Source organism: Acinonyx jubatus, chromosome A1 (genome assembly GCF_027475565.1).
Source record: "Acinonyx jubatus isolate Ajub_Pintada_27869175 chromosome A1, VMU_Ajub_asm_v1.0, whole genome shotgun sequence".
Taxonomy (NCBI): domain Eukaryota; kingdom Metazoa; phylum Chordata; class Mammalia; order Carnivora; family Felidae; genus Acinonyx; species Acinonyx jubatus.
The window spans coordinates 140,324,286-140,348,075 of NC_069380.1; the positions used below are offsets into that span (position 1 = coordinate 140,324,286).

At 34.2% G+C, this 23,790-nt stretch overlaps 1 protein-coding gene across 4 annotated transcripts in view; it reads right to left on the reverse strand.

Moving 5' to 3' along the window:
- Positions 1–23,790, reverse strand: part of AP3B1 (adaptor related protein complex 3 subunit beta 1) — a 261,873-nt gene that overhangs the window by 58,053 nt on the left and 180,030 nt on the right. For 3 of the 4 annotated variants that reach the window (XM_053224248.1, XM_053224255.1, XM_053224256.1), the window contains exons 21-23: positions 21,106–21,178; positions 9,480–9,586; positions 6,935–7,006 (exon numbers count right to left, since the gene is read on the reverse strand). In XM_053224248.1, the coding sequence (XP_053080223.1) occupies positions 6,935–7,006; positions 9,480–9,586; positions 21,106–21,178 (252 nt within the window). The remainder of the gene's footprint in view (positions 1–6,934; positions 7,007–9,479; positions 9,587–21,105; positions 21,179–23,790) is intronic. The other variant, XM_015072097.3, reaches the window with a different exon arrangement.

Sequence of the window (23,790 nt, forward strand, 5' to 3'; positions counted from 1 at the left end):
CTGAAGTCATTGGCATCTCTTCACTTAATTTACCACAGACTTCAAGAGATTTAGTATTGGAAGAAGTCTTAAAAAAAACAATCTATTACAGACTTCTAATTTCACAGATGACAATCTGAACTGAACTTAAATTTTGATGTACTAGTTTAAATTTACAAGGTAATTTTATCAGGTTACATATTCTATGAAGCATGAATGTTAAAATTTCAGTGAAAATATGAAATAAATGAGTTTCTGAAATAATGTATTTTTAAAAACATCTTCTTCCTATGAAAACTTTCAAATGTACGTGAAAGTAGGAAGACAATGAATAACTAGTTTCTCCTAAGTTTCAAAAATTTTCAACATCTGTCCAAACTATAATCCAATTCTTTACTTCTAAATGATTTAAAAGCAAATTCCAGATATGATCTAATTGCATAACAGTTTGATTAGTATATCCAAAAGGTAAAGATTTTTTATGAAAAGTCCAATACTATTATTACATCTAAAAGAAAAAAAATCTTCCCTTTAATTTCATGTAAAACAGTGTTCACATTTCCTTGACTATCACACAAGTCTTTGCAGAGTTGGTTTGCTTGAATAAGGATTCAAACAAGATATACACATTACATTTGACTGGTATCTGTCTTAATCTAAATTATGCATTTTAAAGTAAAACTTACTGGTATTTTGTTTGTGTATGTGTGTGTGTGTGTGTATGTGCACGCAGAATTGTAAAATAGATCTTCAGTATTAATTTAACATTTGGGGGAGATATTTATATATTCAGTAATGTGGAACAGCTGCAAATTTAAAGAAATAACCCTTATTGATAGGCCTATAAAAGCTGTCTGTAATTACATTCCTGAATGATTTGAATAATAGTGTGTCTGATATATTCTAAGATAAGTGGCTTTTACTTTCCTTTGATATTAGGGTCATATACTGTACTTATCTATTTTTACTCCATGCTCTCCTCTCTCTGGTAATAAATTAATTTTTTAGTGTTAGTTGGGCATGTGCCCTGTAGTTTAATTCATTTTCTTCTCCTCTGAAGAGAAACAAAGTTTTTCTAAGTATCACAATAATATTTTCCATGTTTAGGTTAGGTTTCTCATGTTAGAAGATCCAATACTATTAATATAAATATTCTATACCATACCCTACCCTATGTTCATGAAAGTTTTTGCAAGCTTTTTAAAGAAGAACAAAGGTAACAGAAGTTAACTTGGCTGATATATGATTACATAATAATTAATACACAATTGGCTAATATGTAATAATCTAAGATACTCTAAAGCTTAAAAAAAGTATATTTCACTACAAATACTACAATTCAACACAAGCAACAAAATTTGAAATGTACCAGTTGACAGTAACACAGTAACAGTTGAAGTCCAATCAACTCTGGATACATAAAATAAAACTGTCAGAAAAGATTCAATCTTTTTTAAATGAATCTTTTAAGAACCTCATTTCCTACTATAGTACACTTAATTATCATAAATATAAACTAAAAATCATAATCGTGGAAAAGAAGTTGGTAGATGTTCCAGGAATAGTCACAGCTCTGAAAAGAGTGAATCCATAGCAAATGAAAGGAGCTAGTTGTAGAAAGAAGAGAAAAAGAAAGGCCCAAGGCTTTCTTTAACATTGCCTCTTTAATCTCTCAGTTTCTTGTAGGTTTATATACATATTTTCTTTATCTTGTCAGGTGACCTGCTTTTTTGGGGGGCCCAAATCATTACTAGCTCATTAATTAGCATCTGATATAATGGTTTTTTAATTGTGGATAATTTTATTACAATATCGACAAAGCATTAGAAGTATTATACACCAGTCAGGGATAAGATTGGCATACATTTACTTAAGCCAAAAAAAAAAAAACATTTTTTTTTCCAAAAAAAACCCTGAAACTAAAAATGAATAACAATCTTTTTAAAAAAGCAGCTGCTTTTAATAAGGTAAGAAAGGGAGAGATGAGAATGGTCTGGTATTAATTATAAGACTTTCTAAGTAGTCTCATAAATAAAATGAAGCAGTAAATAAATAAATGAAAAAATAAAATAAAAATAAATAAATGAAGCAGTAGTATGGTACACCTTAAAGTTTAATTTAAAAATTAAATCAACTCATACCCAGAGGAGAATTGAATGAAAGAATAAGATGGGACATGGCTAGGCAATGGAAGCACAAAATACTGTCAAACTTTAATTAAAAAATGTTTTCAATTTAAGCAGACCCAGGCCAATGATTTTTCATTATTTTTGCCACAGTTCCATGACTACTGACATTTTCATCAGAACAAATAAAGGATTTTTCCCAAATTTAAAATGACAAAATTATTTTTAATTTTGACTTATCATTTCTTCCTCCTCTAAACTCAAAGGAATTTGATCTTAGCTAGACTCAACTCTTAGCCTGGGACCTGAATATACCTTAAGTGTTTAAAATGTAAAAAAATATATGTTTTTTAAAAGACAATTCTTCCACCATATTAGAGAACAAACTTTACCACAGATATATTATCATTTGTTTTGGGAATGAGACCATACAGTCATTTACAACTTTGTAAATGCTTGTATCAATAAAGACTCCCTCAAAGAAATTGTGTTCTTGCAGACAAACAAGAAGAAAGCTGGTGCTCTGGCAGAACAGGACAAGCTGACTGGGAAACAAAACTAAAATGCCCTAGCCTAGCATTAGTTAAAAGAGAGACAGACAGACAGACAGACAGACATTTAGACAGAGAGATCTACTTAATATAAAAGCCCACTTAAGAGAAACAGAAACTAACTACAATTATAATTGTTATCATTAGAGTATGCAATTATCCTAATAATTCCAAATTCTGTTTAGTAAATTTCAGACTGAGTAAATCAGATTCTGTTTCATGAATTATGGTTTGTTATCTATGTTCTTTTAAAACTGATATAGTAACCTGCACAACAAAGCAGGTATGACAGTGATTCTTCTCTATTTTCCAATTAAGTTCCTATAACACAAACAGGGTCAGGATCTACCTCATCCCTAATCATGGACAGTTGTAACTTCATTAGTTGCCAATCTGTCAACAGCAAAAGCTATAAGCCTAGTTGCTAGTCATTTTTCTATATTCCTTAGATAAGAAACTTGACAGAACTAGTGATAAACACTAACTTCAGATGCTAAATTTGATTTGTGTATGAGAAAATGCCTTTTCTTCACTCTCCCTGCCAAAATTCAAGTGCATTACATAACGGGTTACATCTTCCTATCCTTTAGCTTGAAAATCCTTGAAGGGGTGGAAGGACCTTAGTTACATGGCTTCTTGGTCATAATGACAACTTTAACGCCATTCTTTTGCCGGTCACAGTAAATCCCATGCTGGCTACCTGTAACAACACGCACAGACCTTAGTTTAAGGCTACTGTTGCCACTGTTTTCACCCAGGCATGATGAGGCTTTATTCCATCATTAAGTGAGGAAGTCATGTTTCACAGTGGCAATTTAAGGAAAGCAGGTGGTGAACAGCATGGACTGTGAAAATTATTCTTCTACTTCTTGTCGGAGAGGAAAAGCCGTTCAGATACCTAAATTTTAACTGTGAAATGTCAAAAGTAACTCTTGTTAGATTTTAAGCTATAATAAGCACAGAGAAAGCGAAGTCAGACTGTGGAGTTTAGCCAACATAAAATCAGAGAAATAATGACAAATAATGACAACCTGTATCTAGAGAAACTACCAAATATTCCAAAATAAAAAACACTTGGTATACTATAATTATGTACCCTTGGAGAAATTTTTCTTTATGTTGTTGCTCAACTGTAAACTCCATGAGGGCAGAAGCCTAGTCCATGCGGTTCACTGTATCTTTGGCATCTGCCTCGTATTCTGGCCTGAATAAAACTGTGTGCAATGAATGAAACATTTACTGGCACATGCGTAGTAAAGAATTTTTCAAAGACAGGTCTGGACTTTGTCCTAGCTCTTGAGATGTAACCTCTAAACCTTTGGAATATCCTGAATGAGAGGACTGCCTACTTATTCATGGTGAGCACCTACCGGACCAAACCTGACACATGATGCTGAGGAAGTGATTCACAGTGGGCCCCAGACAGCTTATGTGAAGGATAATACTCCATGTGTAGTGACATACTTTGACGCCAGTAGGGTGACCCAGAAACTTTGAATCTAAAACCCATCCAGAATTTCTGTGTTTCTTCCTTTCACTGGATCTAATTTGTATCCTATTGCTATCATAAAACTGTAATGTTAAGTATACTGCTTTCCTGAGTTCTGTGAATTGTTTTAGTGAATTATCAAGCTTGAGGGTAGTTTTAGGAAACCCCTAACCCTGTATTTGGTCTCAGTAGTCTTGGGCCAAGTTAGCAGTTTGCAGGACTGTGGACTTTACATGGAGTTTGGTAACTTCAAATAGTATACTGTATCAAATAAGGCTTTTCTTTTTGCAACTCTCGTTTCTCGTTCATGGACTGTTGTTGGGATTACTTACCATTCCTCAATTTATTACCTTGTTTTCTATAATGATCTCTTTTTAAATGAATCTCCTGCACCCTCATAAGTTAATTCCACTTGGGGATTGTGATCCATGAAGATCAAATCTCTTATATTAGGGCAACTAAGTCAGTGCTTCCTCACTAATGAGCCACAAATAGGTTACGGGTCTGTTGTGATGTTGCCCCCACCATTAGCCCTTGGGAATGCCAGGGGGGGCCTGTGGTAGCTGGAGCTCCTGAGTTGGGTACATTCTGCCTCCTACAGAAATCACTGCTTACCCCAATGCACATCACAAGTATTATCACTTTCCTATGTGTACTATAACATGAAAATATCGGAAAGGAGTAAGTTAAGAAATCATTATTACAATTTTCCCATGCCAGTATGCCACCAACATACTTTTCCAACATGAGATTTGGTTATTCCAACCTATCTGTGCTACGCTTTAGTCACACTGAATTACTGTTTCTCTAATACCCCAAGCTTGTTCACACCTCAAGCCTTTGCATACCCTATTTCCTGGGTCAGTGACATCAATCTTGTTCTAACCTAGCCACCTAGACAAACTCTTACTATTCTCCTAGATTCAGTTCTCAGTCACATATGCAAATTCTTTTCTAAGAGATCTTTGTCATCCCCAGTTGTACCTAAGCAGATTTATACGTCCAGTGTAGCATTTACTACAATCAGATGCTTTGCCTGTTTCCCTTCCTGATCTGAGTTTCCTGATACCATGTTCTACAATTCACCTTCTTCAAAATTCATCTTCTTGGCTTTTTTTCTTTGTTGCCTTTAAAGCATGATGTTTCCTAGAATTCCATCCCTATCTGTCTCTTCTCACTGCACATGACCTTAGCCACAGAACAGAATTCAAACATTTTCAGGCTCATTATTTCATTTATTTTTCATGAAAACACAATTAAGTGTTTAGGGACAGCATTGTCTCCATTTCATAAATTCAAAAATTAAACTCTACACAAGTCAAAGAAGCGCCTAGCCATGATAATAAGTAGCTCAGCCAAGGATAGGTATCAGGTATCGGGGCTCTAAATTCAATACATTTCCTAAATGTTGCCCTGACTGCCTAAAGTAAACTAGAACCCTTAAAAAGTATATTCCCATAGAAACCTTCTGACTTGTGACTAGGCGCTGAAGAACCACAGGTACCTTCCCTCCCTTATGGGTTTCAAAGCATTTTAGGGATTGAACTCAGAAGTCATTTTTCCATAGAAACATAAATCTGAAACACTAAGTAAGCAAATTAATAATCTTTCTTATAAAACTAGTTTGAGAAGAAACAAAAAATGCAAAGAATGAGATAAGATTTCATGTTGATGTTTATCAGTAAAAAATACAGAAAAAGTTTTCAGAGGTAACTTTAAGTGCTGAATTCACTTTAATACTTTTGTGTCCCAAATGTGAAAAAATTATTTAAAGCAGAAACACCAATTCTCACTCCAACATTTCTAATACCAGAGGTGAACAATTTTATTCTTATTTCTCATTTAACCTTATATGCAAATTATCTTTTCCCCCACCTCACTTTTTTCTCATCCCCTCCAGAAGCTGTAACAACCTGAGGACTGCTGCTTCTGAATTCCTGGGGCTTAATGTGAAACAATTTAGAAACTCTTAGCCTAGCAAAAATCTAGTAAAAAAAATAGGGTTAATAATTCACTAAAAAAGTTATAGTTTGTTCACGGACATACTACAGCAGGAAATAAAATGTTTCTTCATTTTTAACCATCTGTTGTCCAACTGCCAATTAATCTCAACTAAGACTGAAACAAATACTGTGTTTATGCATCTTCTTTATCATAGTTTCAAAAACTAGGCCTTTCCTTACAATGATCATGATATTCATTTGGAATTATGTTAAAAAAATCTCTGTGTTCTGAATAGAAAATTTAAATGGTTAGAACAAACAGTAAAAATTTTCACTTGAAAAATATTTAATGTAAAAAAGGAACTCTCCTTTGGGTTTCATTGTAAATGTTTTCATAATTTCAAAAAATAAAATATACCCATATTCTACCAAATACACAAGGAAAATAAATTTAAATAATCTACTGGAATAAATAAAAATCATCTATGGACTATGAGGTCATATAAACACAACTACTCGAAATTGTTCAACATTTTGGAAAATTATGTTGCTGATGGCAACACCTCAATCCACACTATTTGAGTTGCTGATACACCTACATCAGTCACATTCACGGTGGTTCTACATATCAGTGCCAGCATTATTTAACCACTTAAGTATGTTTCTAGGACAGCCACAGACAAGCGTTTATATAGCAATGTAACTATTACTTTATTACAAATTACTTTTACTTCTTCTTTCTATTCAATAAGGACAACATATTGATTTAAAAATTATCGATGTACTCTTATCTAAGAATTTCATTTCAGGATCCAAAAGGCTCCCATATTTATTAAGGTTCCATACCATTATATGAGGGTTATAATCTTTAGAGGTCTTTCTTGATTTTTCTTCTGATGTCTTTAATCTTACTTGTTTCTAAATTCAGATACATAATGAAAAAACTTGATTAATTTGCTTGATTAACCTTCTTTTTTAAGTACTGTTTTGAGGGCTGGAGGTGAGATTAGGAACCATACCATTCGGTACCAGAATATTCAGTTTATTTCTATACGTTCCACTTTTCAAAGTGCTACCTTTCCTTATTTGATTGTTGCTAGTGAATTTCTGGTTGCCATTCTTTTTTCCCCTAATGTTTATTTTTCTATTTTTGAGAGAGAGTGAGAGCAGGGGAGGTGCAGAGAGAGAGAGAGAGAGAGAGAGAGAGAGAGAGAGAGGGTGACAGAGGATACAAGCGGGCTTTGCACTGACAGCACGGAGCCCAAAGCAAGGCTCAAACTCCCACACCGTGAAATCATGACCTGAGCCAAAGTCAGATGCTCAACTGACAGAGCCACCCAGGTGCCCCATCTGGTTGCCATTCTTATTACTACTATTTGTTTTTATCTTTTGTTAGCTTTTGGGGATAAGTTGGTGATCCTGCTTCACACGGTTGAACCTGACAGTCTTTAAAAAAAATTCTTTTTTTGAGTATAGATGACACACAAATATAGTTTCAGGTATATAGCACAATGCTTCAGCGTCACTATATATTATGCTATGCTCACCACAAATGTCGCTACCACCTGTCACCATACATTATTACAATATCATGGGCTGTATTCCCTATGTTGTGCCTTTAATTCCCATGACTTATTCATTCCGCGACTGGAAGGCTGTATCTCCCACCCCCCTTACCCAATTTTGCCTATTTGGCAGTGCTTTTTTTGTATACTGTTAGGATGCAGTGCTTTTCTTTTCCTTTGAAGAGGCCATCCCAATAAATATTTTTCTTAGAATGAAGGGTGAGTCCTTCAATTAGTTTGTGATGAATGAAAATTTACTGCAAGGTTTTCTAATCTCAACTGTATTCTTCTTAGAGCTAATAAAGTATGAGAGTCTACTCAGGATCCATTATCACATATCGTATCACTTTCAAAAATATTAGGTATTATTTATTGAGTGATGACAATGTGCCAGTCACTGTTCTAAGAGCTTTACATTTATTATCTCATTAATGCCATAACAATCCTATGAGGTATGTATGGTATTCACAGGAAAGTGAGGTACAGAAAAGTTACACACCCATTTGCCCAACCACACAGCTAGTAAGTGGTTAAACAGAGATTTGTGCCCTGGTCATCTGGTATCAGAACCCAAGTTATTTATCCACTACCTTACTGCCTCCCAAGTTTTTAGGGCCCTCCCTTCCCCTCAAGGACTAACTGCTTCACAACAGATTTTTCACTACTTTTCTTTATAGACTACTCAAAGACTCAAGAAATACTTGATTACTTAAATAAGAAAGACTTAACTGCTTATTTTCACTGTCTCCCCCCATCTCTTTCAATGTGCCTTCTCCTTTTGGCAACAAGAAGGGAAAAACTAAAACCCACATATCGTTCTTCCTCATTTCTGAGCGGTTAAAGACATAATCGCATTCTATACCTTAAAACAGCATTGTCAACTTAATAGTTTCATTTTGTGCTTTCTAAGCCAAATGTCCCTGCTATCACATTTGCTATGATGGGAAAATCTTTTATAACAAGTACAAGAATTAGATACTCCTCTTTCCCACTTCTGGCAGAACCAGCTCGGTGTTCCCCAGGAGCTCAGATCACCAATTATGTCTGTACTCTGCAATACTCTGCCAACCCTGGGAACCAGTGATAAACCAGATCTGTTCAAGCTACCTGTGTTCCCATCAGATCTAACTATTTTATCTCTTAGTTCGTCAGGTTTCTGAAAACAAGTTAAAAGGAGGTCAAGCATATCAACAGATTATACATCCTAGGCAGCATGCCTGATTTAGAGTAAAAGATAAGTGGATATAATACACTAACACAGAAAAAGTTATTGTAGTTCCAGATACTATGATGGGCTGATGGCTTTGGCACTATTTTGAGATAGGCAGGCCTTCTGTCCCACTTCAAGCCCTACCACATAAGTAATATTAAAACAGGCAGGTAATTTTAGTAGTCTATGATAAAAGACTACTGATAAAAGGTAAGTTTAGTAGTCTATGATAAAAGAACAGTGTAACAGAATCAGAATGATTTTGGGAATTTAAGTCTGCTAATGTAGACAACAATTCTTTATGGCAGAATTTCTATATATAAACTAACTCAATGTGGCAAAGAACCCTTGTATGCTACAGATATGTAAGAGTGCCAGAGAAAAACGTACACATGATAATTAAATGTGGATAACAAGCAGAAGTCATTTGTGAGGATAATGGTTGGGAAAGAGCAAACTTTTAAAATATTTGTAAAATTAAAAGGTCAGATCTGCATTCGACTTGTTTAGAGAAGAAAGTGTTCAAAGACTATGAATTTAATTATTTGCATTTTAATAAAAAAGATGGGATGGTATCATATGCAAACTGAGGTAATATATTGAGAAAATTACTTACGGTAATGACTGATGAAGTAGTTGACAAATTTAAACCTTCAAGATCAGCTATCAAGCTTGGAGAAAGAGCTGGTGTGGGAAGCGCGACTGGAGTGGATACTGGGTTAACTAGAAGAAAAGGCCCAAATTAGCAAATGTGCATGAAGATTTCATTCATATTATTAAAAGCAACATTTTTATTTTGTTAGTAAATCTAATTAAATTACTTTGATTAATAAATCTATGACAATTCTATTTAACATCTTGATCCAGTTAAGTTTATTATCAAGTCATGGCAGTTATTAGTCTTAGCTTTCAGAACCTAATGGCAAATCCTGAAACAAAATAAAGATACAAATACCCTGAACAAAAGTTTTTGAAAATTTTTATCACATAACATTATCACTAACATTTATCACCCAGTAACTTCACTTAAAAAAAAAAAAGGTAAAGCAACATTATTTCAGCTAAAAAATAACAACAGCTTTTCAAGAGTTCTCCAATAGAGTTAGAAGTCTTAAGAGGCTATTTTTAAACCCTTTCTCTATTTTTTTTTCCACTGTAATAATTATAGGGGCCCAAGCCACCTAACTCCCTTCTAATTAGACTTTGTCAGCAAAAACCATGTACTAGATAGGAATTTTTTTATTCTAAAACTACTATGTATGTGAGATCAGGTGTCTGAAAATTTGAAAATCTTTGAAAAAATGCCAATCTCATTCTCTCTGGCTTAAGACTCTTCAAAGGCTCACAACTGCCTACAAGGTAAAAGTCCAACTCTTTGATTAGATGCACAAAGTTCTCTGTGATCCAGCTCGGCACTGTCCAATAGAATTTTCTACGATGATGGAAATGTTCTATAGCTGTGCTGTCCAATATAGCGGCCACTAGCATATATACCTAATGTGTTCTTAAAATATGGCTAGTATGATTAAAGAATTGTACTTCAAATTTTAATTAATTTACATTAAATAGGTACACGTGGCAGGTAGCCATCATACTGGGCGGCATAAGACTATCTCCAATTTCATCAGTGACTCCTGTGTTCTAGCCCTACTGATTAATACTCCCCAATATCTTGTTTCATGTCTTTGAGCTTTCTATATTCTGTTCTTTGCCTAGAAGGTTCTTCTTTGCCTTGTTTACCTTGCAACTTCTATCCATTAAGATACGACTTAGAAGGCAAGCACAACCTGACTCACATACACACAGCTTCTATGGGCCTTCTTTGTTCTACAGATATACTTGGACGCACGTCTATGACTGTACTTCTCTCGAAATACAAATTTGTGTCTTTTTATTTTTTATGTCTAAAAGTCTACTAACGTATTAATTTTTAGTGTTGAGAAACTGCTTGACTATTGAATGAAAAAAATTAAAATGTGGAAAATGTTTTAGCTTCCAACAAATTCTCGCTCCAAAAGACGACCATGGAGAGGAAGTAACATTTACTTAATTTGACAGGACTTCTCAAGTCATATTTTTTTCTCTTTTAGTCTCACAGTAACCTGTAGTTATACAGAAAAAATATTTATTCATAAAGTTAGGAATAAAAAATGATATTGCCCAAAGAAGAAATTTTCAAAGGAAATCTTAACTAAAATTTCAACATATAAAATAGAAAAAGCAGAGTGGAGACTGGGTGGAGGAGGGAATGGAGCCCTTGGTTTCCTCCTTATTCTTTTATTGTGTCTGAAACACTGCTATAAATCCCCAGGCTTCCTCAGACTTATGTTGAAAACCAATGTACAGTTAGCAAGTATAACAGGGAGTTAGGGGAAAAAGAAAGATAAATGGGAATATGGTGGTACAAGAAGTCTTCATGAATAGGAGGAAATGAAGCCCAGTTTTTAAGTGTGGGCAAGATTTAAATAAGAGCAAAGGAAGAAGCTGGTGAATTTGTAGGTGAGAAAATATTTTGAACAAGGGCTCAGAAGTGGGAAACTGGAAACCTAAGGGGATTATATTTATCCTGTACACCAAAGGGAGCTGCTGTTAAAAACTACCAAAAAGAAGAACGATACAGGTACTGCTGGATATTAGTATAAAGACAAATGAAAGAAGGAACAGTCAGGTTGGCAGTGGGGAAGAATTATAATAGTTTAGGCATGACATGAAAAGGACTAAAGATAACAACAGTTGAGAAGGCAGAAAAAGTACTTATGTTAAAAGACGCTGTAAACTGAGGCACAGGAAGATTACGTCTTGCCGATGTCATAAGAGAAGTGAATAGAAGAATCACTGGGGCACCAAGAACTGGTTCTCCTATCTTGGATCAAAATATGCTGCCTTTCCAAAAGATCACTTTTTCTGGTAGGTTCTAAATGTTGGTTCATTTGTTTGTCTGTCCATCCACCATCCATCCAAAATACTAGATGCCCATGTAAGGGAAAAAGAATGAATAAGAAATAGCCTCTGATTTCAACTATGGCTTGGCTAAAGACAGAAGAAAAAGACATCAAAACACAGGAGGAAAATTCACCTTAAAGTCGGACTTAAAAAAAAAAAAAAGATAGGGTTTTAGTATCATTTCAGGAGACAGAGGCTCTGGTACTATCGAAATGATTACACAACTATTTACAGGTCTGGCAAGATAAAAGCTTGCACTGAAAGTTTATCCTAAATTGGATTCTGAGGTTAGTTGACTATCTTAAGTATTTAATTGATGTGTAAGAAAAAAATGATTCTATTAGTTTAAAAATATATATAACCTGGCATACAAATTAAAACCAGGTATCATTTCTAGCCATCAAATTGGCAAAAGCAATTTTTAAGTATAAAACTCATCATCTGTAAGGATATAAGGAATGGGTATTCTCCTACTAATACTGTGTAAGCTGGTACAAGCTTTGGCAATTTTAGACAACAGAATTTTTCAAAGCCTTTGTTATAGCAATTCTACTCTTGGGAATTTATCTTAAGGAAACGGTCATGGAGATAATGCAATAATATACTTATGATGATGTGTATTGCTTCACTGATTATGAAGGCAAAAAAAATGGAAACAAGTTAAATTTCCAACAAGAGTAAACCCGTTAAACAGAATTTACTACAATAACATAAAGGATAACCATGCAATCATTAAAAATGAAATTGTTAAAGAATATTTATGGCATGGAAAGGAATGTGTATGATAAACAGAGAAGCAAATGATAAGAGTATCCCTGCAATATCAAAAATCAACGAGGGGAGGGAAGGGGAATTGCATATAAAAAGATCTGAACTGGTGTGCCAGAATGTAAACCAAGGGTTTTTGGATTACACATTTATTTTCTTATTTTTAAAACTTCCTGCAAAAACACTTTTTTACTAAAGTACAGTTAACCCTTTAACAACACAGGTTTGAACTATGTGGATCCACTTATGTAGATTTTTTTAAAGATACAGTATAATACCAAAAGTATATTTTATCTTCCTTGTGATTTTCTTAATAACACTCTTCTCTAGATTATCCTAAGAATATGGTATATAATAGATATTACATACAAAATATGTGTTAACTGACTGTTTATATTATCAGTAAGGCTTCCAGTCAACAGTAGGCTATTAGTAGCTAGGTTTTTGGGGAGTCAAAAGTTAAATGTGGATTTTCGACTGTGTGTGGGTCAGCACCCCTAAATCCTACAATGTTCAAAGGTCTATTGCATAATTATACAATTATTCTTCTGATCAAAGTTTTGTTTCAAAACTTAAGACTACGTAAAAGTTTTAGTATATAATGGTTTAACGTGACTGTATTTAACTTGTTAAATGTAATTTGTTGCTGCTGCATCATTTTTACAATCATCTCCATCATAGGTAACACCCTATATAATGCATATCATGGTGCCCAGCAGAGTTTTAAGTGTTTTTACATTTATCGGTATATTTAATCCACTTAGTATTGCTAAAAAGTATTACTATTATCCCAATTTTATATATTAAAGGAATTAAGTACAGACGGAGTAAGTAATGTGTCCAAGGTGACCCAGCTAGTAATTAAAACAACTGGAATTCAAACTCAGACACTCCAGCTCCACTGTCCTCTTTGCCACTCCACTCTACTGCCTCTACTACAATTTATTGAACAGTATGATATCACAGACCATAAGGTTTAGGTGAGGCATTATTACTGGTGGCTGATAAAAATTTTAAAAAGACTCCACCGTTAGTTGAAGCAATAGTATAATTACACAGGTTTACATGTCCTATAAGAGAACACCAGAGTATGATTGTTGCTTTATGATCATCCCATCAAGACATGATATGGGGTACTGAAAGATATCTTCATTTCCAGAAATATAAAATACCCAAGGAACTTTTTAAGTGTAATGGGAGAAACAGAGCTCCTTGGGTAGGGACAGTGTTGTATCCATTTAGAATCTCCAGCATGTAGCAGATTACCTAGATCACAGCTAGCGTTCAATAAATGCTTTTTGAAAGAAGAAACAGATAAAATTCAGTACTTGTAGTTTTCCTGGTATGCAGTGCATACTGAATACATAACCTATGTGGATTATGAGGTTCCTCTTAGATAAAACATAAGGAATGTGTCTGACCCTCCTTCAAAATTTATCTAATTCTCACAGCTGAGAAACTCAAGCTATTGGAGAGTGACATTTTAGTTTCTGATCAACAAACTGTTTGCCATAGACAATGAGAACTACTATAGGCTAATAAGCAGCATAAATGAAATCAGTATCTTAAGAACCATCATCAAGAAAGATTTTCTCCCATCACACTCCTTCTTTTTTTTTTTTTTTTTTTTTTTTTAAGTAGGCTTCATGCCCAGTGCAGAGCCCAGTGCGGGGCTTGAACTCACAACCCTGAGATCAAGACCCAAGCTGAGATAGAGTCAGATGCTTAACTGACTGAACCACCGGGCAGCCCTCCACTTACCTTTACCTCTAAGCTAGGATCACAGTTCTTCCACAAGACCTTTATAGCTTTTTAATTCGTCTCCCCAATCATTTATTCACACTTTGTACCTCTACTGTTCAGGTGTCTGTGCCCCAGACTAGATTTTAGTCTCTGAAAGAGAATAACTGAATTCTATTTACCCATCCTAGCAAACAAAAAAAGGGTATCCAGCAAAGTACCCTTAACACTTAGCAGACAATCTGCAAATGCTTGCTGACCTGACTTGTTAAAAAGAGAAGCTCTGATTGTTATTTCTGACAAATGCAAAATAAAAGATTTGTAAAGAAACAGTTCTCAGGGGAGCGGCTGGGTGGCTCAGTCGGTTGGGCATCTGACTTTGGTTCAGTTCATGATCTCGCAGTCCGTGAGGTTCAAGCCCTGCGTCGGGCTCTGCGCTGACAGCTCAGAGCCGAGAGCCTGTTTCAGGTTCTGTCTCCCTTTCTCTCTGCCCCTCTCCCGCTTGCACTCTGTCTCTCTCTCAAAAATAAAATTAAAACATTAAAAAAAAAAAAAGAAATCGTTCTCAGGTATTAAAAAAAAAACCCAGAAATATATCCTATGTTGAGTTAAAATGTAAGTTAGGGTGAAATTTCCTTAAAATTAAAAAACATCTCATGTTTAAATTCTTAAAACTTAAGTGTTTAAGAAAACTTTTGCTGCTACATATGAAAACATAATTTAAAAAGAATCAAATAATAAAAACTGTATCATTTCACAGGTTTCAATTTTTCCTTAGCTGCCAGGAAATCCGGAGTGTAATATAAAGTGTATTTTCTGCACTCCAGTACCTTGTAACATTTACCCTTAATTTCTTCTTAAATACACTTGACTATTATTCTTCCACAATTTTAAACTTTTTAAATTGTAAAAGTTCCATATTCATGTAAAAAGTTCATTGTGGCAGGAAGACATAAAATATAAAATAAGTCTCTCTCTCCCCTCTGTTCCTAGTTTAGTCCTATATCTCAAAGGGGCCAGAGCTAACCCTTACTGTTTATTCTGCAGCCTTCTGGAAAAATAGCAAGTACAATCATATCTGTGCTCGTGTGCTGGATATAGTTCCTCTTTTACTCTTTTTTTACAGAAGTGGAATTATGATCTACATGTACTTTTTTTTTAACTTACAATAATTTGGATATATAATTAGATAATTAGCACAAGGATTTGCTTCATTTTCGTTAATAAGTTGTATCATCCTACTGGTAGATATTTTGACTTTGGATTTCACTGTAATAAATAATGCTGCAATGAAGTTTTTACATATACCTTTGCATGTTTTATTAACTTGGCAAATATTTAATGGGTGCTCACTATCTGCGAGGTGCCATTCTAGGTACTAGGAACACCAGCGAGTAAGAAAGACAAGGTTCCCATTCTCATGGAATTTGTATCCTAGTTGGGCAAGACAGACAATAAACAAAGTACTACAAATATTTGCGATAATTTCAGATGGTGAAAAATGCTCCCAAGACAATCAAAGCTGATTCATAAAGCTGTGTAAGAGAAGGTAACTTTTGATCCGGGATTTGAAAGATAAGATGCAGTCTGCCATAAGAAAATCTAAAGAAGTGTTCTTTGGTAACAGCAGTACGAAGGCCCGTGGCAGGAATGAGACTGGTATATTTCAGAAATGCAGAGGAGCATAGTAGGTAAGAGGTAGACATGAGTCAGATCACCTAAAGGTCTTAGACACCTAGAAATACACATTTTAACTGCAAAATTAAGCCATTAAATTAAAGTGTCTAAAACAAGAAAGAAGTAGGATCTGATTTTCCTACAAAAGAACTGCTAGTTCAAAGGGTGTGTGCAATTTAAGTTTTGACAAATACTGCGAAAATGACTCCAAAAGCTTCACCTACTTTTATTCCTATCAAAAACATACGTAGGGTGCCTGTTTCTCCAAACCTTATCAACACTGGATGCTGCTTTAAAATCTTCGCCAATAGGTAAAAAGTGATATTAACTTATAAATCTTTGCCAAGAGTGAAATGATGCAAATTTGGGTCGAACTTTATTTTACTCAGGTGTATATCACAGTGATTGGGTGTTTATACATTAAAGAATAACCCCCACAATAACTCTAGTTACTACCTGCCACTATACAAAGTTGTTACAACTTTGTTATTATTGACTATATTCCCTATGCTGAACCTTATATCCTTATGACTTATTTATATAACTGTTAAGTTTGTACCTCTTTATCCCCTTTACCTATTTTGCCTGTCCCCTAAATCCTCCCTACTCTGGGAACTAACACTTTGTTTTCTGACCCTATGAATCTGTTTCTGTATTGTTAATTCATTTGTTTTGTTTTTTATATTCCACATATAAATGAAGTCATACAGTATTCATCTTTCATTTATTTCACTTAGCATAATAGCCTCTAGGTCCACCCATGTTGTTGCAAATGGCAAGATTCCATTCTTTTTTATAGATGAGTAATATGGCTGTGTGTGCGTATACACATCATATATACACATACCACATCTCACCATATATGTATGCGTGTGTGTGTGCGCGTGTGTGTGTGCACCACATCTTTGTCCATTTATCTATCAATAGAGAGTTGTTTCCATATCTTGGCTATTGCAAATAATGCTGCAGTGAACACAGAGGTACATGTATCTGTAGACAAATAGCCCAGAAGCAGGATTGCTAGATCGCATGGTATTTCTATTTTTAATTTTTTGAGAAATCTCCATACTGTTTTCCATAGTGGTTGCACCAATTTACATTCCCACCAACAGTGTCTGAGGGTTCCCATGTCTCTACTTTATCAACAATACTTGTTACTTTCTGTCTTTTTGATAATAGCTAATCTGAAAAGTATGAAGTAATATCTTATTGTGGGTTTTTTGTTACTGTTGTTCATTTGCTTGTTTTCCTTGAAGCCAATGACTTCATTCTTTTTTTTTTTTTTAAGTTTTAATTTTAATCATCTGGTACTCATCACAAAGGCACTCCTTAATCCCCATCAACTATTTCACACATCCCCCCACTCACCTCCCCTGTGGAACCACCTGTTTGTTCTCTATAGTTAAGAGTCTGTTTCTTCATTTGTCTCTCTTTCTTTTCTTTTCTTCTTTTCTTTCTTTTTTCTTTTTTGGCCTTTGCTAGCTTGTTTTGTTATTTATTTATATGTTTGTTTGTTTTTAAATGTTTATCTGTTTACTTTTGAGAGAGATAGAGAGCACAAGCCGGGTAAGGGCAGAGAGAGAAAGGGAAAGAGAGAATCCCAAGCAGGGTCTGCACCGTCAGCGTAGAGCCTGACATGCGGCTCAAACTCACAGGCTGTGAGATTATGACCTGACTGAAATCAAGAGTTGGCCACTTAACGAACTATAAGCCACCCAGGCACTCCTGTTTTGTTTTCAAATTCTACATTATGACTGAAAACACATGGTATTTGTCTTTCTCTGACTGACTTATTTCACTTAGCATTATTCTCTCTAGCTCCATCCATGTCAATGCAAATGGCTAAATTCCATTCTTTTTTATGTCTGAATAATATTCCATTCACATCTTCTTTATCCATTCATCAGTCAATGGACATGAGCTGCTTCTATATCTTGACTATTATAAATAATGCTGCTATAAGCACTGGGGTGCATGTAGCCCTTTGAACTACTGTTTTTGTATTCTTTGGCTAAAATAATCAGCAGTGTGACTGCTGGATCGTAGGGTAGTTCTGTTTTTAACTTTTGGAGGAACCTCCACACTGTTTTCCACAGTGTTTGCACCAGCTTGCATTCTCACCAAAAGTGCACATAGGTTCTTTTTTCCCCACATACTCACCAACACTTGTTTCTTATGTTTTTTATTTTAGCCATTCTGACAGGTGTCAGGTGGTATCTCGTTGTAGTTTTGATTTGCATTTCCCTAATAAGCGATGGTGAACATCTTTTCATATGTCTGTTGGCCAACTGTATGCCTTCTTTGGAAAAATGTCCATTCAAACCCTCTGCCCATTTTTTAATAAGGTTGTTTCTTCAACACTAAGTTGGGTGCCTTCTTGATATATTTTAGGTATTAACCTCTCATTGGATGCATGATTTGCAAATATCTTCTCCCATTCAATAGAATGTCTTTTAGTTTTGTTGATGGTTTCTTTCACTATGCAAAAGCTTCTTTGTTTGATGTAATCCCACTTATTTATTTTAGCTCTTGTTGCCCTTGTCTGAGGAGACTGGTTCAAAAGATATACCAAGACTATTGTCAAAGAGCTTACTGCCTATGTTTTCTTTTAGGAATTTTATGGTTTCAGGTCTTACATTCAAGTCTTAAATCCACTGTGAATTTACTTTGTATATGGTATAAGACAATGGTCCAGTTTCATTCTTTAGCACGTAGCTGTCCAGTTTTCCCAACAACATTTATTAAAGAGACTGTCTTACCCCATTGTATATTCATGCCTCCTTTGTCCCAGATTAACTGGCCATATATGTGAGGGTTTATTTCTGGGCTCTATATTTTATTCTATTGGCCTACGTATCTGTTTTCATACCAGCATCGCACTATTTTGATTACTATAGTTCTATAGTATAGTTTGAAATCAGGGAGTGTGGTACCTCCAAGCTTTGTTCTTTTTCAAGATTGCTTTGGCAATTTGGGGCCCTTTGTGGTTCCATAAAAATTTTAGGATTCTTTGTTCTAGTTCTGTGAAAAATGTCATTGGTATTTTGATGGGGAGTTTACTTAATCGGCAGATTACTTTTGGTAGTATGGACATTTTAACACTATAAATTCTTCCAACCCATGAGCATGGTGTATCTTTTTCTTTATTTGGGTCATCTTCAATTGCTTTTACCAGTGTCTTATAGTTTTCAGAATACAGGTCTTTCAATTCCTAGGATAAATTCATTCCTAGGTATTTTATTCTTTTTGATGCAATCATAAATGGGATTGCTTTCTTAATTTCTTTTTCTGACAGTCTGCTATTAGTGTATAGAAATGCAATGAATTTCTATATCCTAATTTCATATCCACTGATTTTACTCAATTCATTTATTAGGTCTAATAGTTTTTTGGTGAAGTCTTTAGGGTTTTCTATACATAATATCCTGTCATCTGCAAATAGTTTTACTTATTCCTTTCAAATTTGGATGACTTCTTGTTCCCCGACTGCTGTGGCTAGGGCTTCCAGTACTATGATGAATAAAAGTGGGAAGAATGGGCATTCTTGTCTTGATCCCATCTTAGAAGAAAAGCTTTAAAAGCTTTTCAAAGTTGAATATGTTGTTAGCGGTGGGTTTGTTACATATAGCCTTTTTTATGTTGGGGTACATTCCTTCTATACTCACTTTATTGAGAATTTTTAATCATAAATGGATGCTGAATTTTGCCAAATGCTTTTTCAGCATCTATTGAGATGATCATATGATTTTTTCCTTTTTGTTAATGTGGTGTATCATGTGTACTGATTTACAGATATAAAACCATCCTTGTATCCCATTTGATCATGGTGCATGATCCTTTTAATGTATTGTTGAATTCAGCTTGCTAATATTTTGTTAAGGATTTTTGCCTTTATGTTCATTATGGATATTGGCCTGTAATTTTATATTTAGGGTGTCTCCGGTTTTGGTATAAGGGTTATCCTGGCCTCGTAAAGTATGTTTGGTAGCATTCATTCCTCTTCAATTTTTTCGAATAATTTGAGTACAGATACTAACTCTTGTTTAAATGTTTGGCAGAATTTATTTGTGAAGCCGTCTGGTCCTGGACTTTCATTTTGTGGAGTTTTAAAATTACTGATTCAATTTCATCACTTGTAATCAGTCCACTAAGATTTTCAATTTCTTCATGATTCTGTCTTAGAAGGTTGTGTTTCTTGGAATCCACTTCTTTTAGTTTTCCAAGCTTTTTGGAGTATAATTTTTCATAGGCTCCAACTTTATTTTTACTTTCTTTATGCTAAGTATTTCTCTATAATTTCTCTATATTAAGAATTTGCCATGACTACTGAAGATAGGCCAGGTAAACAATATAAATAGAACAGTCCTATTTATGACAAAATGAGACAATCTAAACACATAACTTCCCTTTAGCATGAAAAAACTATAATGCAAAATGACAGTAATTTAATAGTTATAGTATTTTACTTGCTGTTTCTCTTTTTTCTGTATAAAATCTACATACCAATAAAGTTAGTTAGTTCCATTATCTCTTTCTCGCAATGCAAGGATATTTAAAAGATGATGAATATACCTTTGCACACTTGGGTGAGTATATGAGTAAGATTCTCAATTCTTAGAAGTGGATTTGGTAGGACAAAGATATTGTACAGTTATAATATTGATAAATATAGCAACACCAGCCTCCAAAATCTTCGTTATCTATTTCTATTTCTACCAAAAGTACACCAAGTAGAACATCGTGGTGTCTTTTACATTTCCAGTTATTTTCCTCATTCTCTACTTCCTTAAGTGAGATGTTTCAATCTCTATAATTAACAACGTAGAAGTTGTGAGATATGGATAATTATTTACTAAAGCAAGTATAAATTATTAAAGTAAAAGATCTTAAAAAGAATTGTGTACTTTTATTTGATCAATTATATTTATTCGATATAAAACTGATAACCTGATTAGATGAAAGACACTAATAGAACTAATTTCTCAAACTTTCTTGGTCTATTCATCTATAAATCTTTCATAATAGAAGTTAACATATTTTGAGACACATAAAAGGTACTATAAAAGTAAATACTACTACTAAACAAAAGAAAAAATTGAAATTTTAATACTTACAATCATCCAGATCTAGAAGTGAAACATCTTTGGTAAGAGGATTTATATTTTGTTTTGTTTTGTTTTCTTTCTCCTATAAAATAAATAATTTAATTACTACATGTTCTTATAAAAAAATCAATGAAGTAGTTCTTAATGTTTCAAAACAAACAATTTTTCTTCTGCTTAGACTTCCAAGAAAAAATCAATCAAATTAAGCTTTCTCTATGGTTATATGGACTGTATTTTTTATTTTAATTTTTTTTCTTTCAACCTTTTTTTTTCTTTCTTTTTTTTTTTCAATATATGAAATTTATTGTCAAATTGGTTTCCATACAACACCCAGTGCTCATCCCAAAAGGTGCCCTCCTCAATACCCATCACCCACCCTCCCCTCCCTCCCACCCCCCATCAACCCTCAGTTTGTTCTCAGTTTTTAACATGGACTGTATTTTTTAATCAAAATTTTTATTTCAGTTAGCATACAGTATTTCTTCTCCACCATGCAAACTATTACCTTAGAATAGTCTGTTTAAAGATTATAAAGGTCCAATAAATAAATAAATAAATAAATAAATAAACAAACAAATAAATATAGATTATAAAGGTAAGAAGAAAGAAGAAAATTTGAAGGTAAATTTATGACCCAACAACCTTGGCTAATATAAAAATATAAAGTGGCTCTTTGGTAAAAAGTCTACAAACATGTTGGAAATAATTTTTAAACAAGTTAATTTAAGAAAAAGAATTTCTCAAACAATATAAGCTTAGGTCTGAAATTGTCAAAAGGCTTGTGATAGATTAGCTTTTCTAAGATGTAGTCTGTGACAGACATTGTACTAGGTACTTTGTATTTGAACAGTGAGTTGCATCAGACTTCTTCAGCCAAAGGTATTCAGTAAAATCTACAAATGACATTTTCAGGCACTTGCTCTTTAGGGAAGAAAAGTATTCATTTACATTCTTTACTGTTTTCCTTTGGGGAAAATAAGTATTTCAAAACATATCTGCACATAGGTAGGGTTTCCTCCACCTCAGATCTGCTTATTTAATCTATCTATATTTTTGAAATATGAACAACCGTGCATTAGAAAACAGTATCTCTAAGCCTGAGTATTCACAGTTTGGTCAAAGATTCAGAAAAGATGTGTTACACACACACACACACACACACACACACACACACGTGTGTGTGTGTGTGTGTGTGTGTATTATATATACATATATGTATAATATATATAAAATATATAAAATATATAAAATTTATAATAAATATAACACACACACACACAAGTACAGTAATGAATAGCATTATAAACAATTAAAGACCAACAAAGATTAGGTTGCTAAATAGATGTATTTGGATCAAAGTTACTTATCTTTAAAATCTATACTTTTTACATTAAATTTTCTCAAATTAAAACTTAAGTTTTTGCTAAAATGTTTTTGTTCATTTACTCAATCATTCATTCATCCAAAAGACATATATAGAGTTTTAAACATATATCAGATTCTTTGCTAAGAAAAGGAAGTAATAAGCCAAGACAGACCTAGTCCTTGCCTTCAGGTAACTTATAATCTTTTTTTTTTTAATCACTTCTTTTTTTTTTAAAGTTTATTTATTTATTTTGAGAGAGAGAGAGAGAGCAAGAGAGAGCACAAGTGGGGAGGGGCAAAAGAAGGAGAGACAGAATCCCAAGCAGGCTCCACCATCAGCACAGAGCCCGTTCGTGGGGCACGAACTCATGAACTGGAAGATCATGATCTGAGCCAAAACCAACAGTTGGAAGCTCAGCCAGCTGTGCCACCCAGGCACCCCCAGGTAACTTATAATCTAACAAAAGAGTTTACAGCTTGTATGTATGAATTATTAGAAGTTTTTTTGTCTTTTTGTTTTTTTTTTTAGAGAGAGAGAGAGGGCGTGGGCAGGGCAGGAGCAGAAGGAGAAAGAGACAAAATCTTCAGCTGAGCATGGAGCCCTACTGAGAGCTCGATCTCACAACTGTGAGATCATGACCTGAGCCGCAATCAAGAGTGGGACACTTAACCGACTGAGCCACTCAAGCTCCTCTACAAGTTTTTTGAAGTATTCCTCCAACCATAGAAAGGTATCACTAAAGCAAAAAGTACACTACCATCATTTAACATCTATACCATGCTAGAACTCTTACACAGTGCACTACATCAAACTGTATGTTAGGTAACATTTTAAAATGATCTTAAGCAATGCTAGTTTTCTCCTTATGCCAAAACTCAAAACAAATTATTTTCAAGTATCAGACAAGAATACACATTAAAACACTAACTAAAAACATCAGCACTGGTTTCCTTTATGAGAATAATTATTTCTGCCAATGAAAACTTTAAATTATCTAGATGGGTTTTAATTTTCACTCATTATTTTTAAAAAAGCAAAAAATATTTGTCCTTCTCTCCACACTTCAAACGAATAACAATTTCCAGGGTTGGGGGAAAAAACAGAAGAAATGTTAGTTTTGAAGCTGGAATTTAAAGTGGAAATAAACAAAAACAGGTTCAGAATGAAAATGCCATCTCAACTAGAATATCATTCCTGTGGAGAAAGAACATAACAAAAAGAGCTTAACACCATGTGACCTATCAGAATACTATGCTGAGTACAATGGGTATAGCTTCTCCTATAATCCACGGTGGTGCATGATTGTCTTTATGGAACTGTAACCTTAC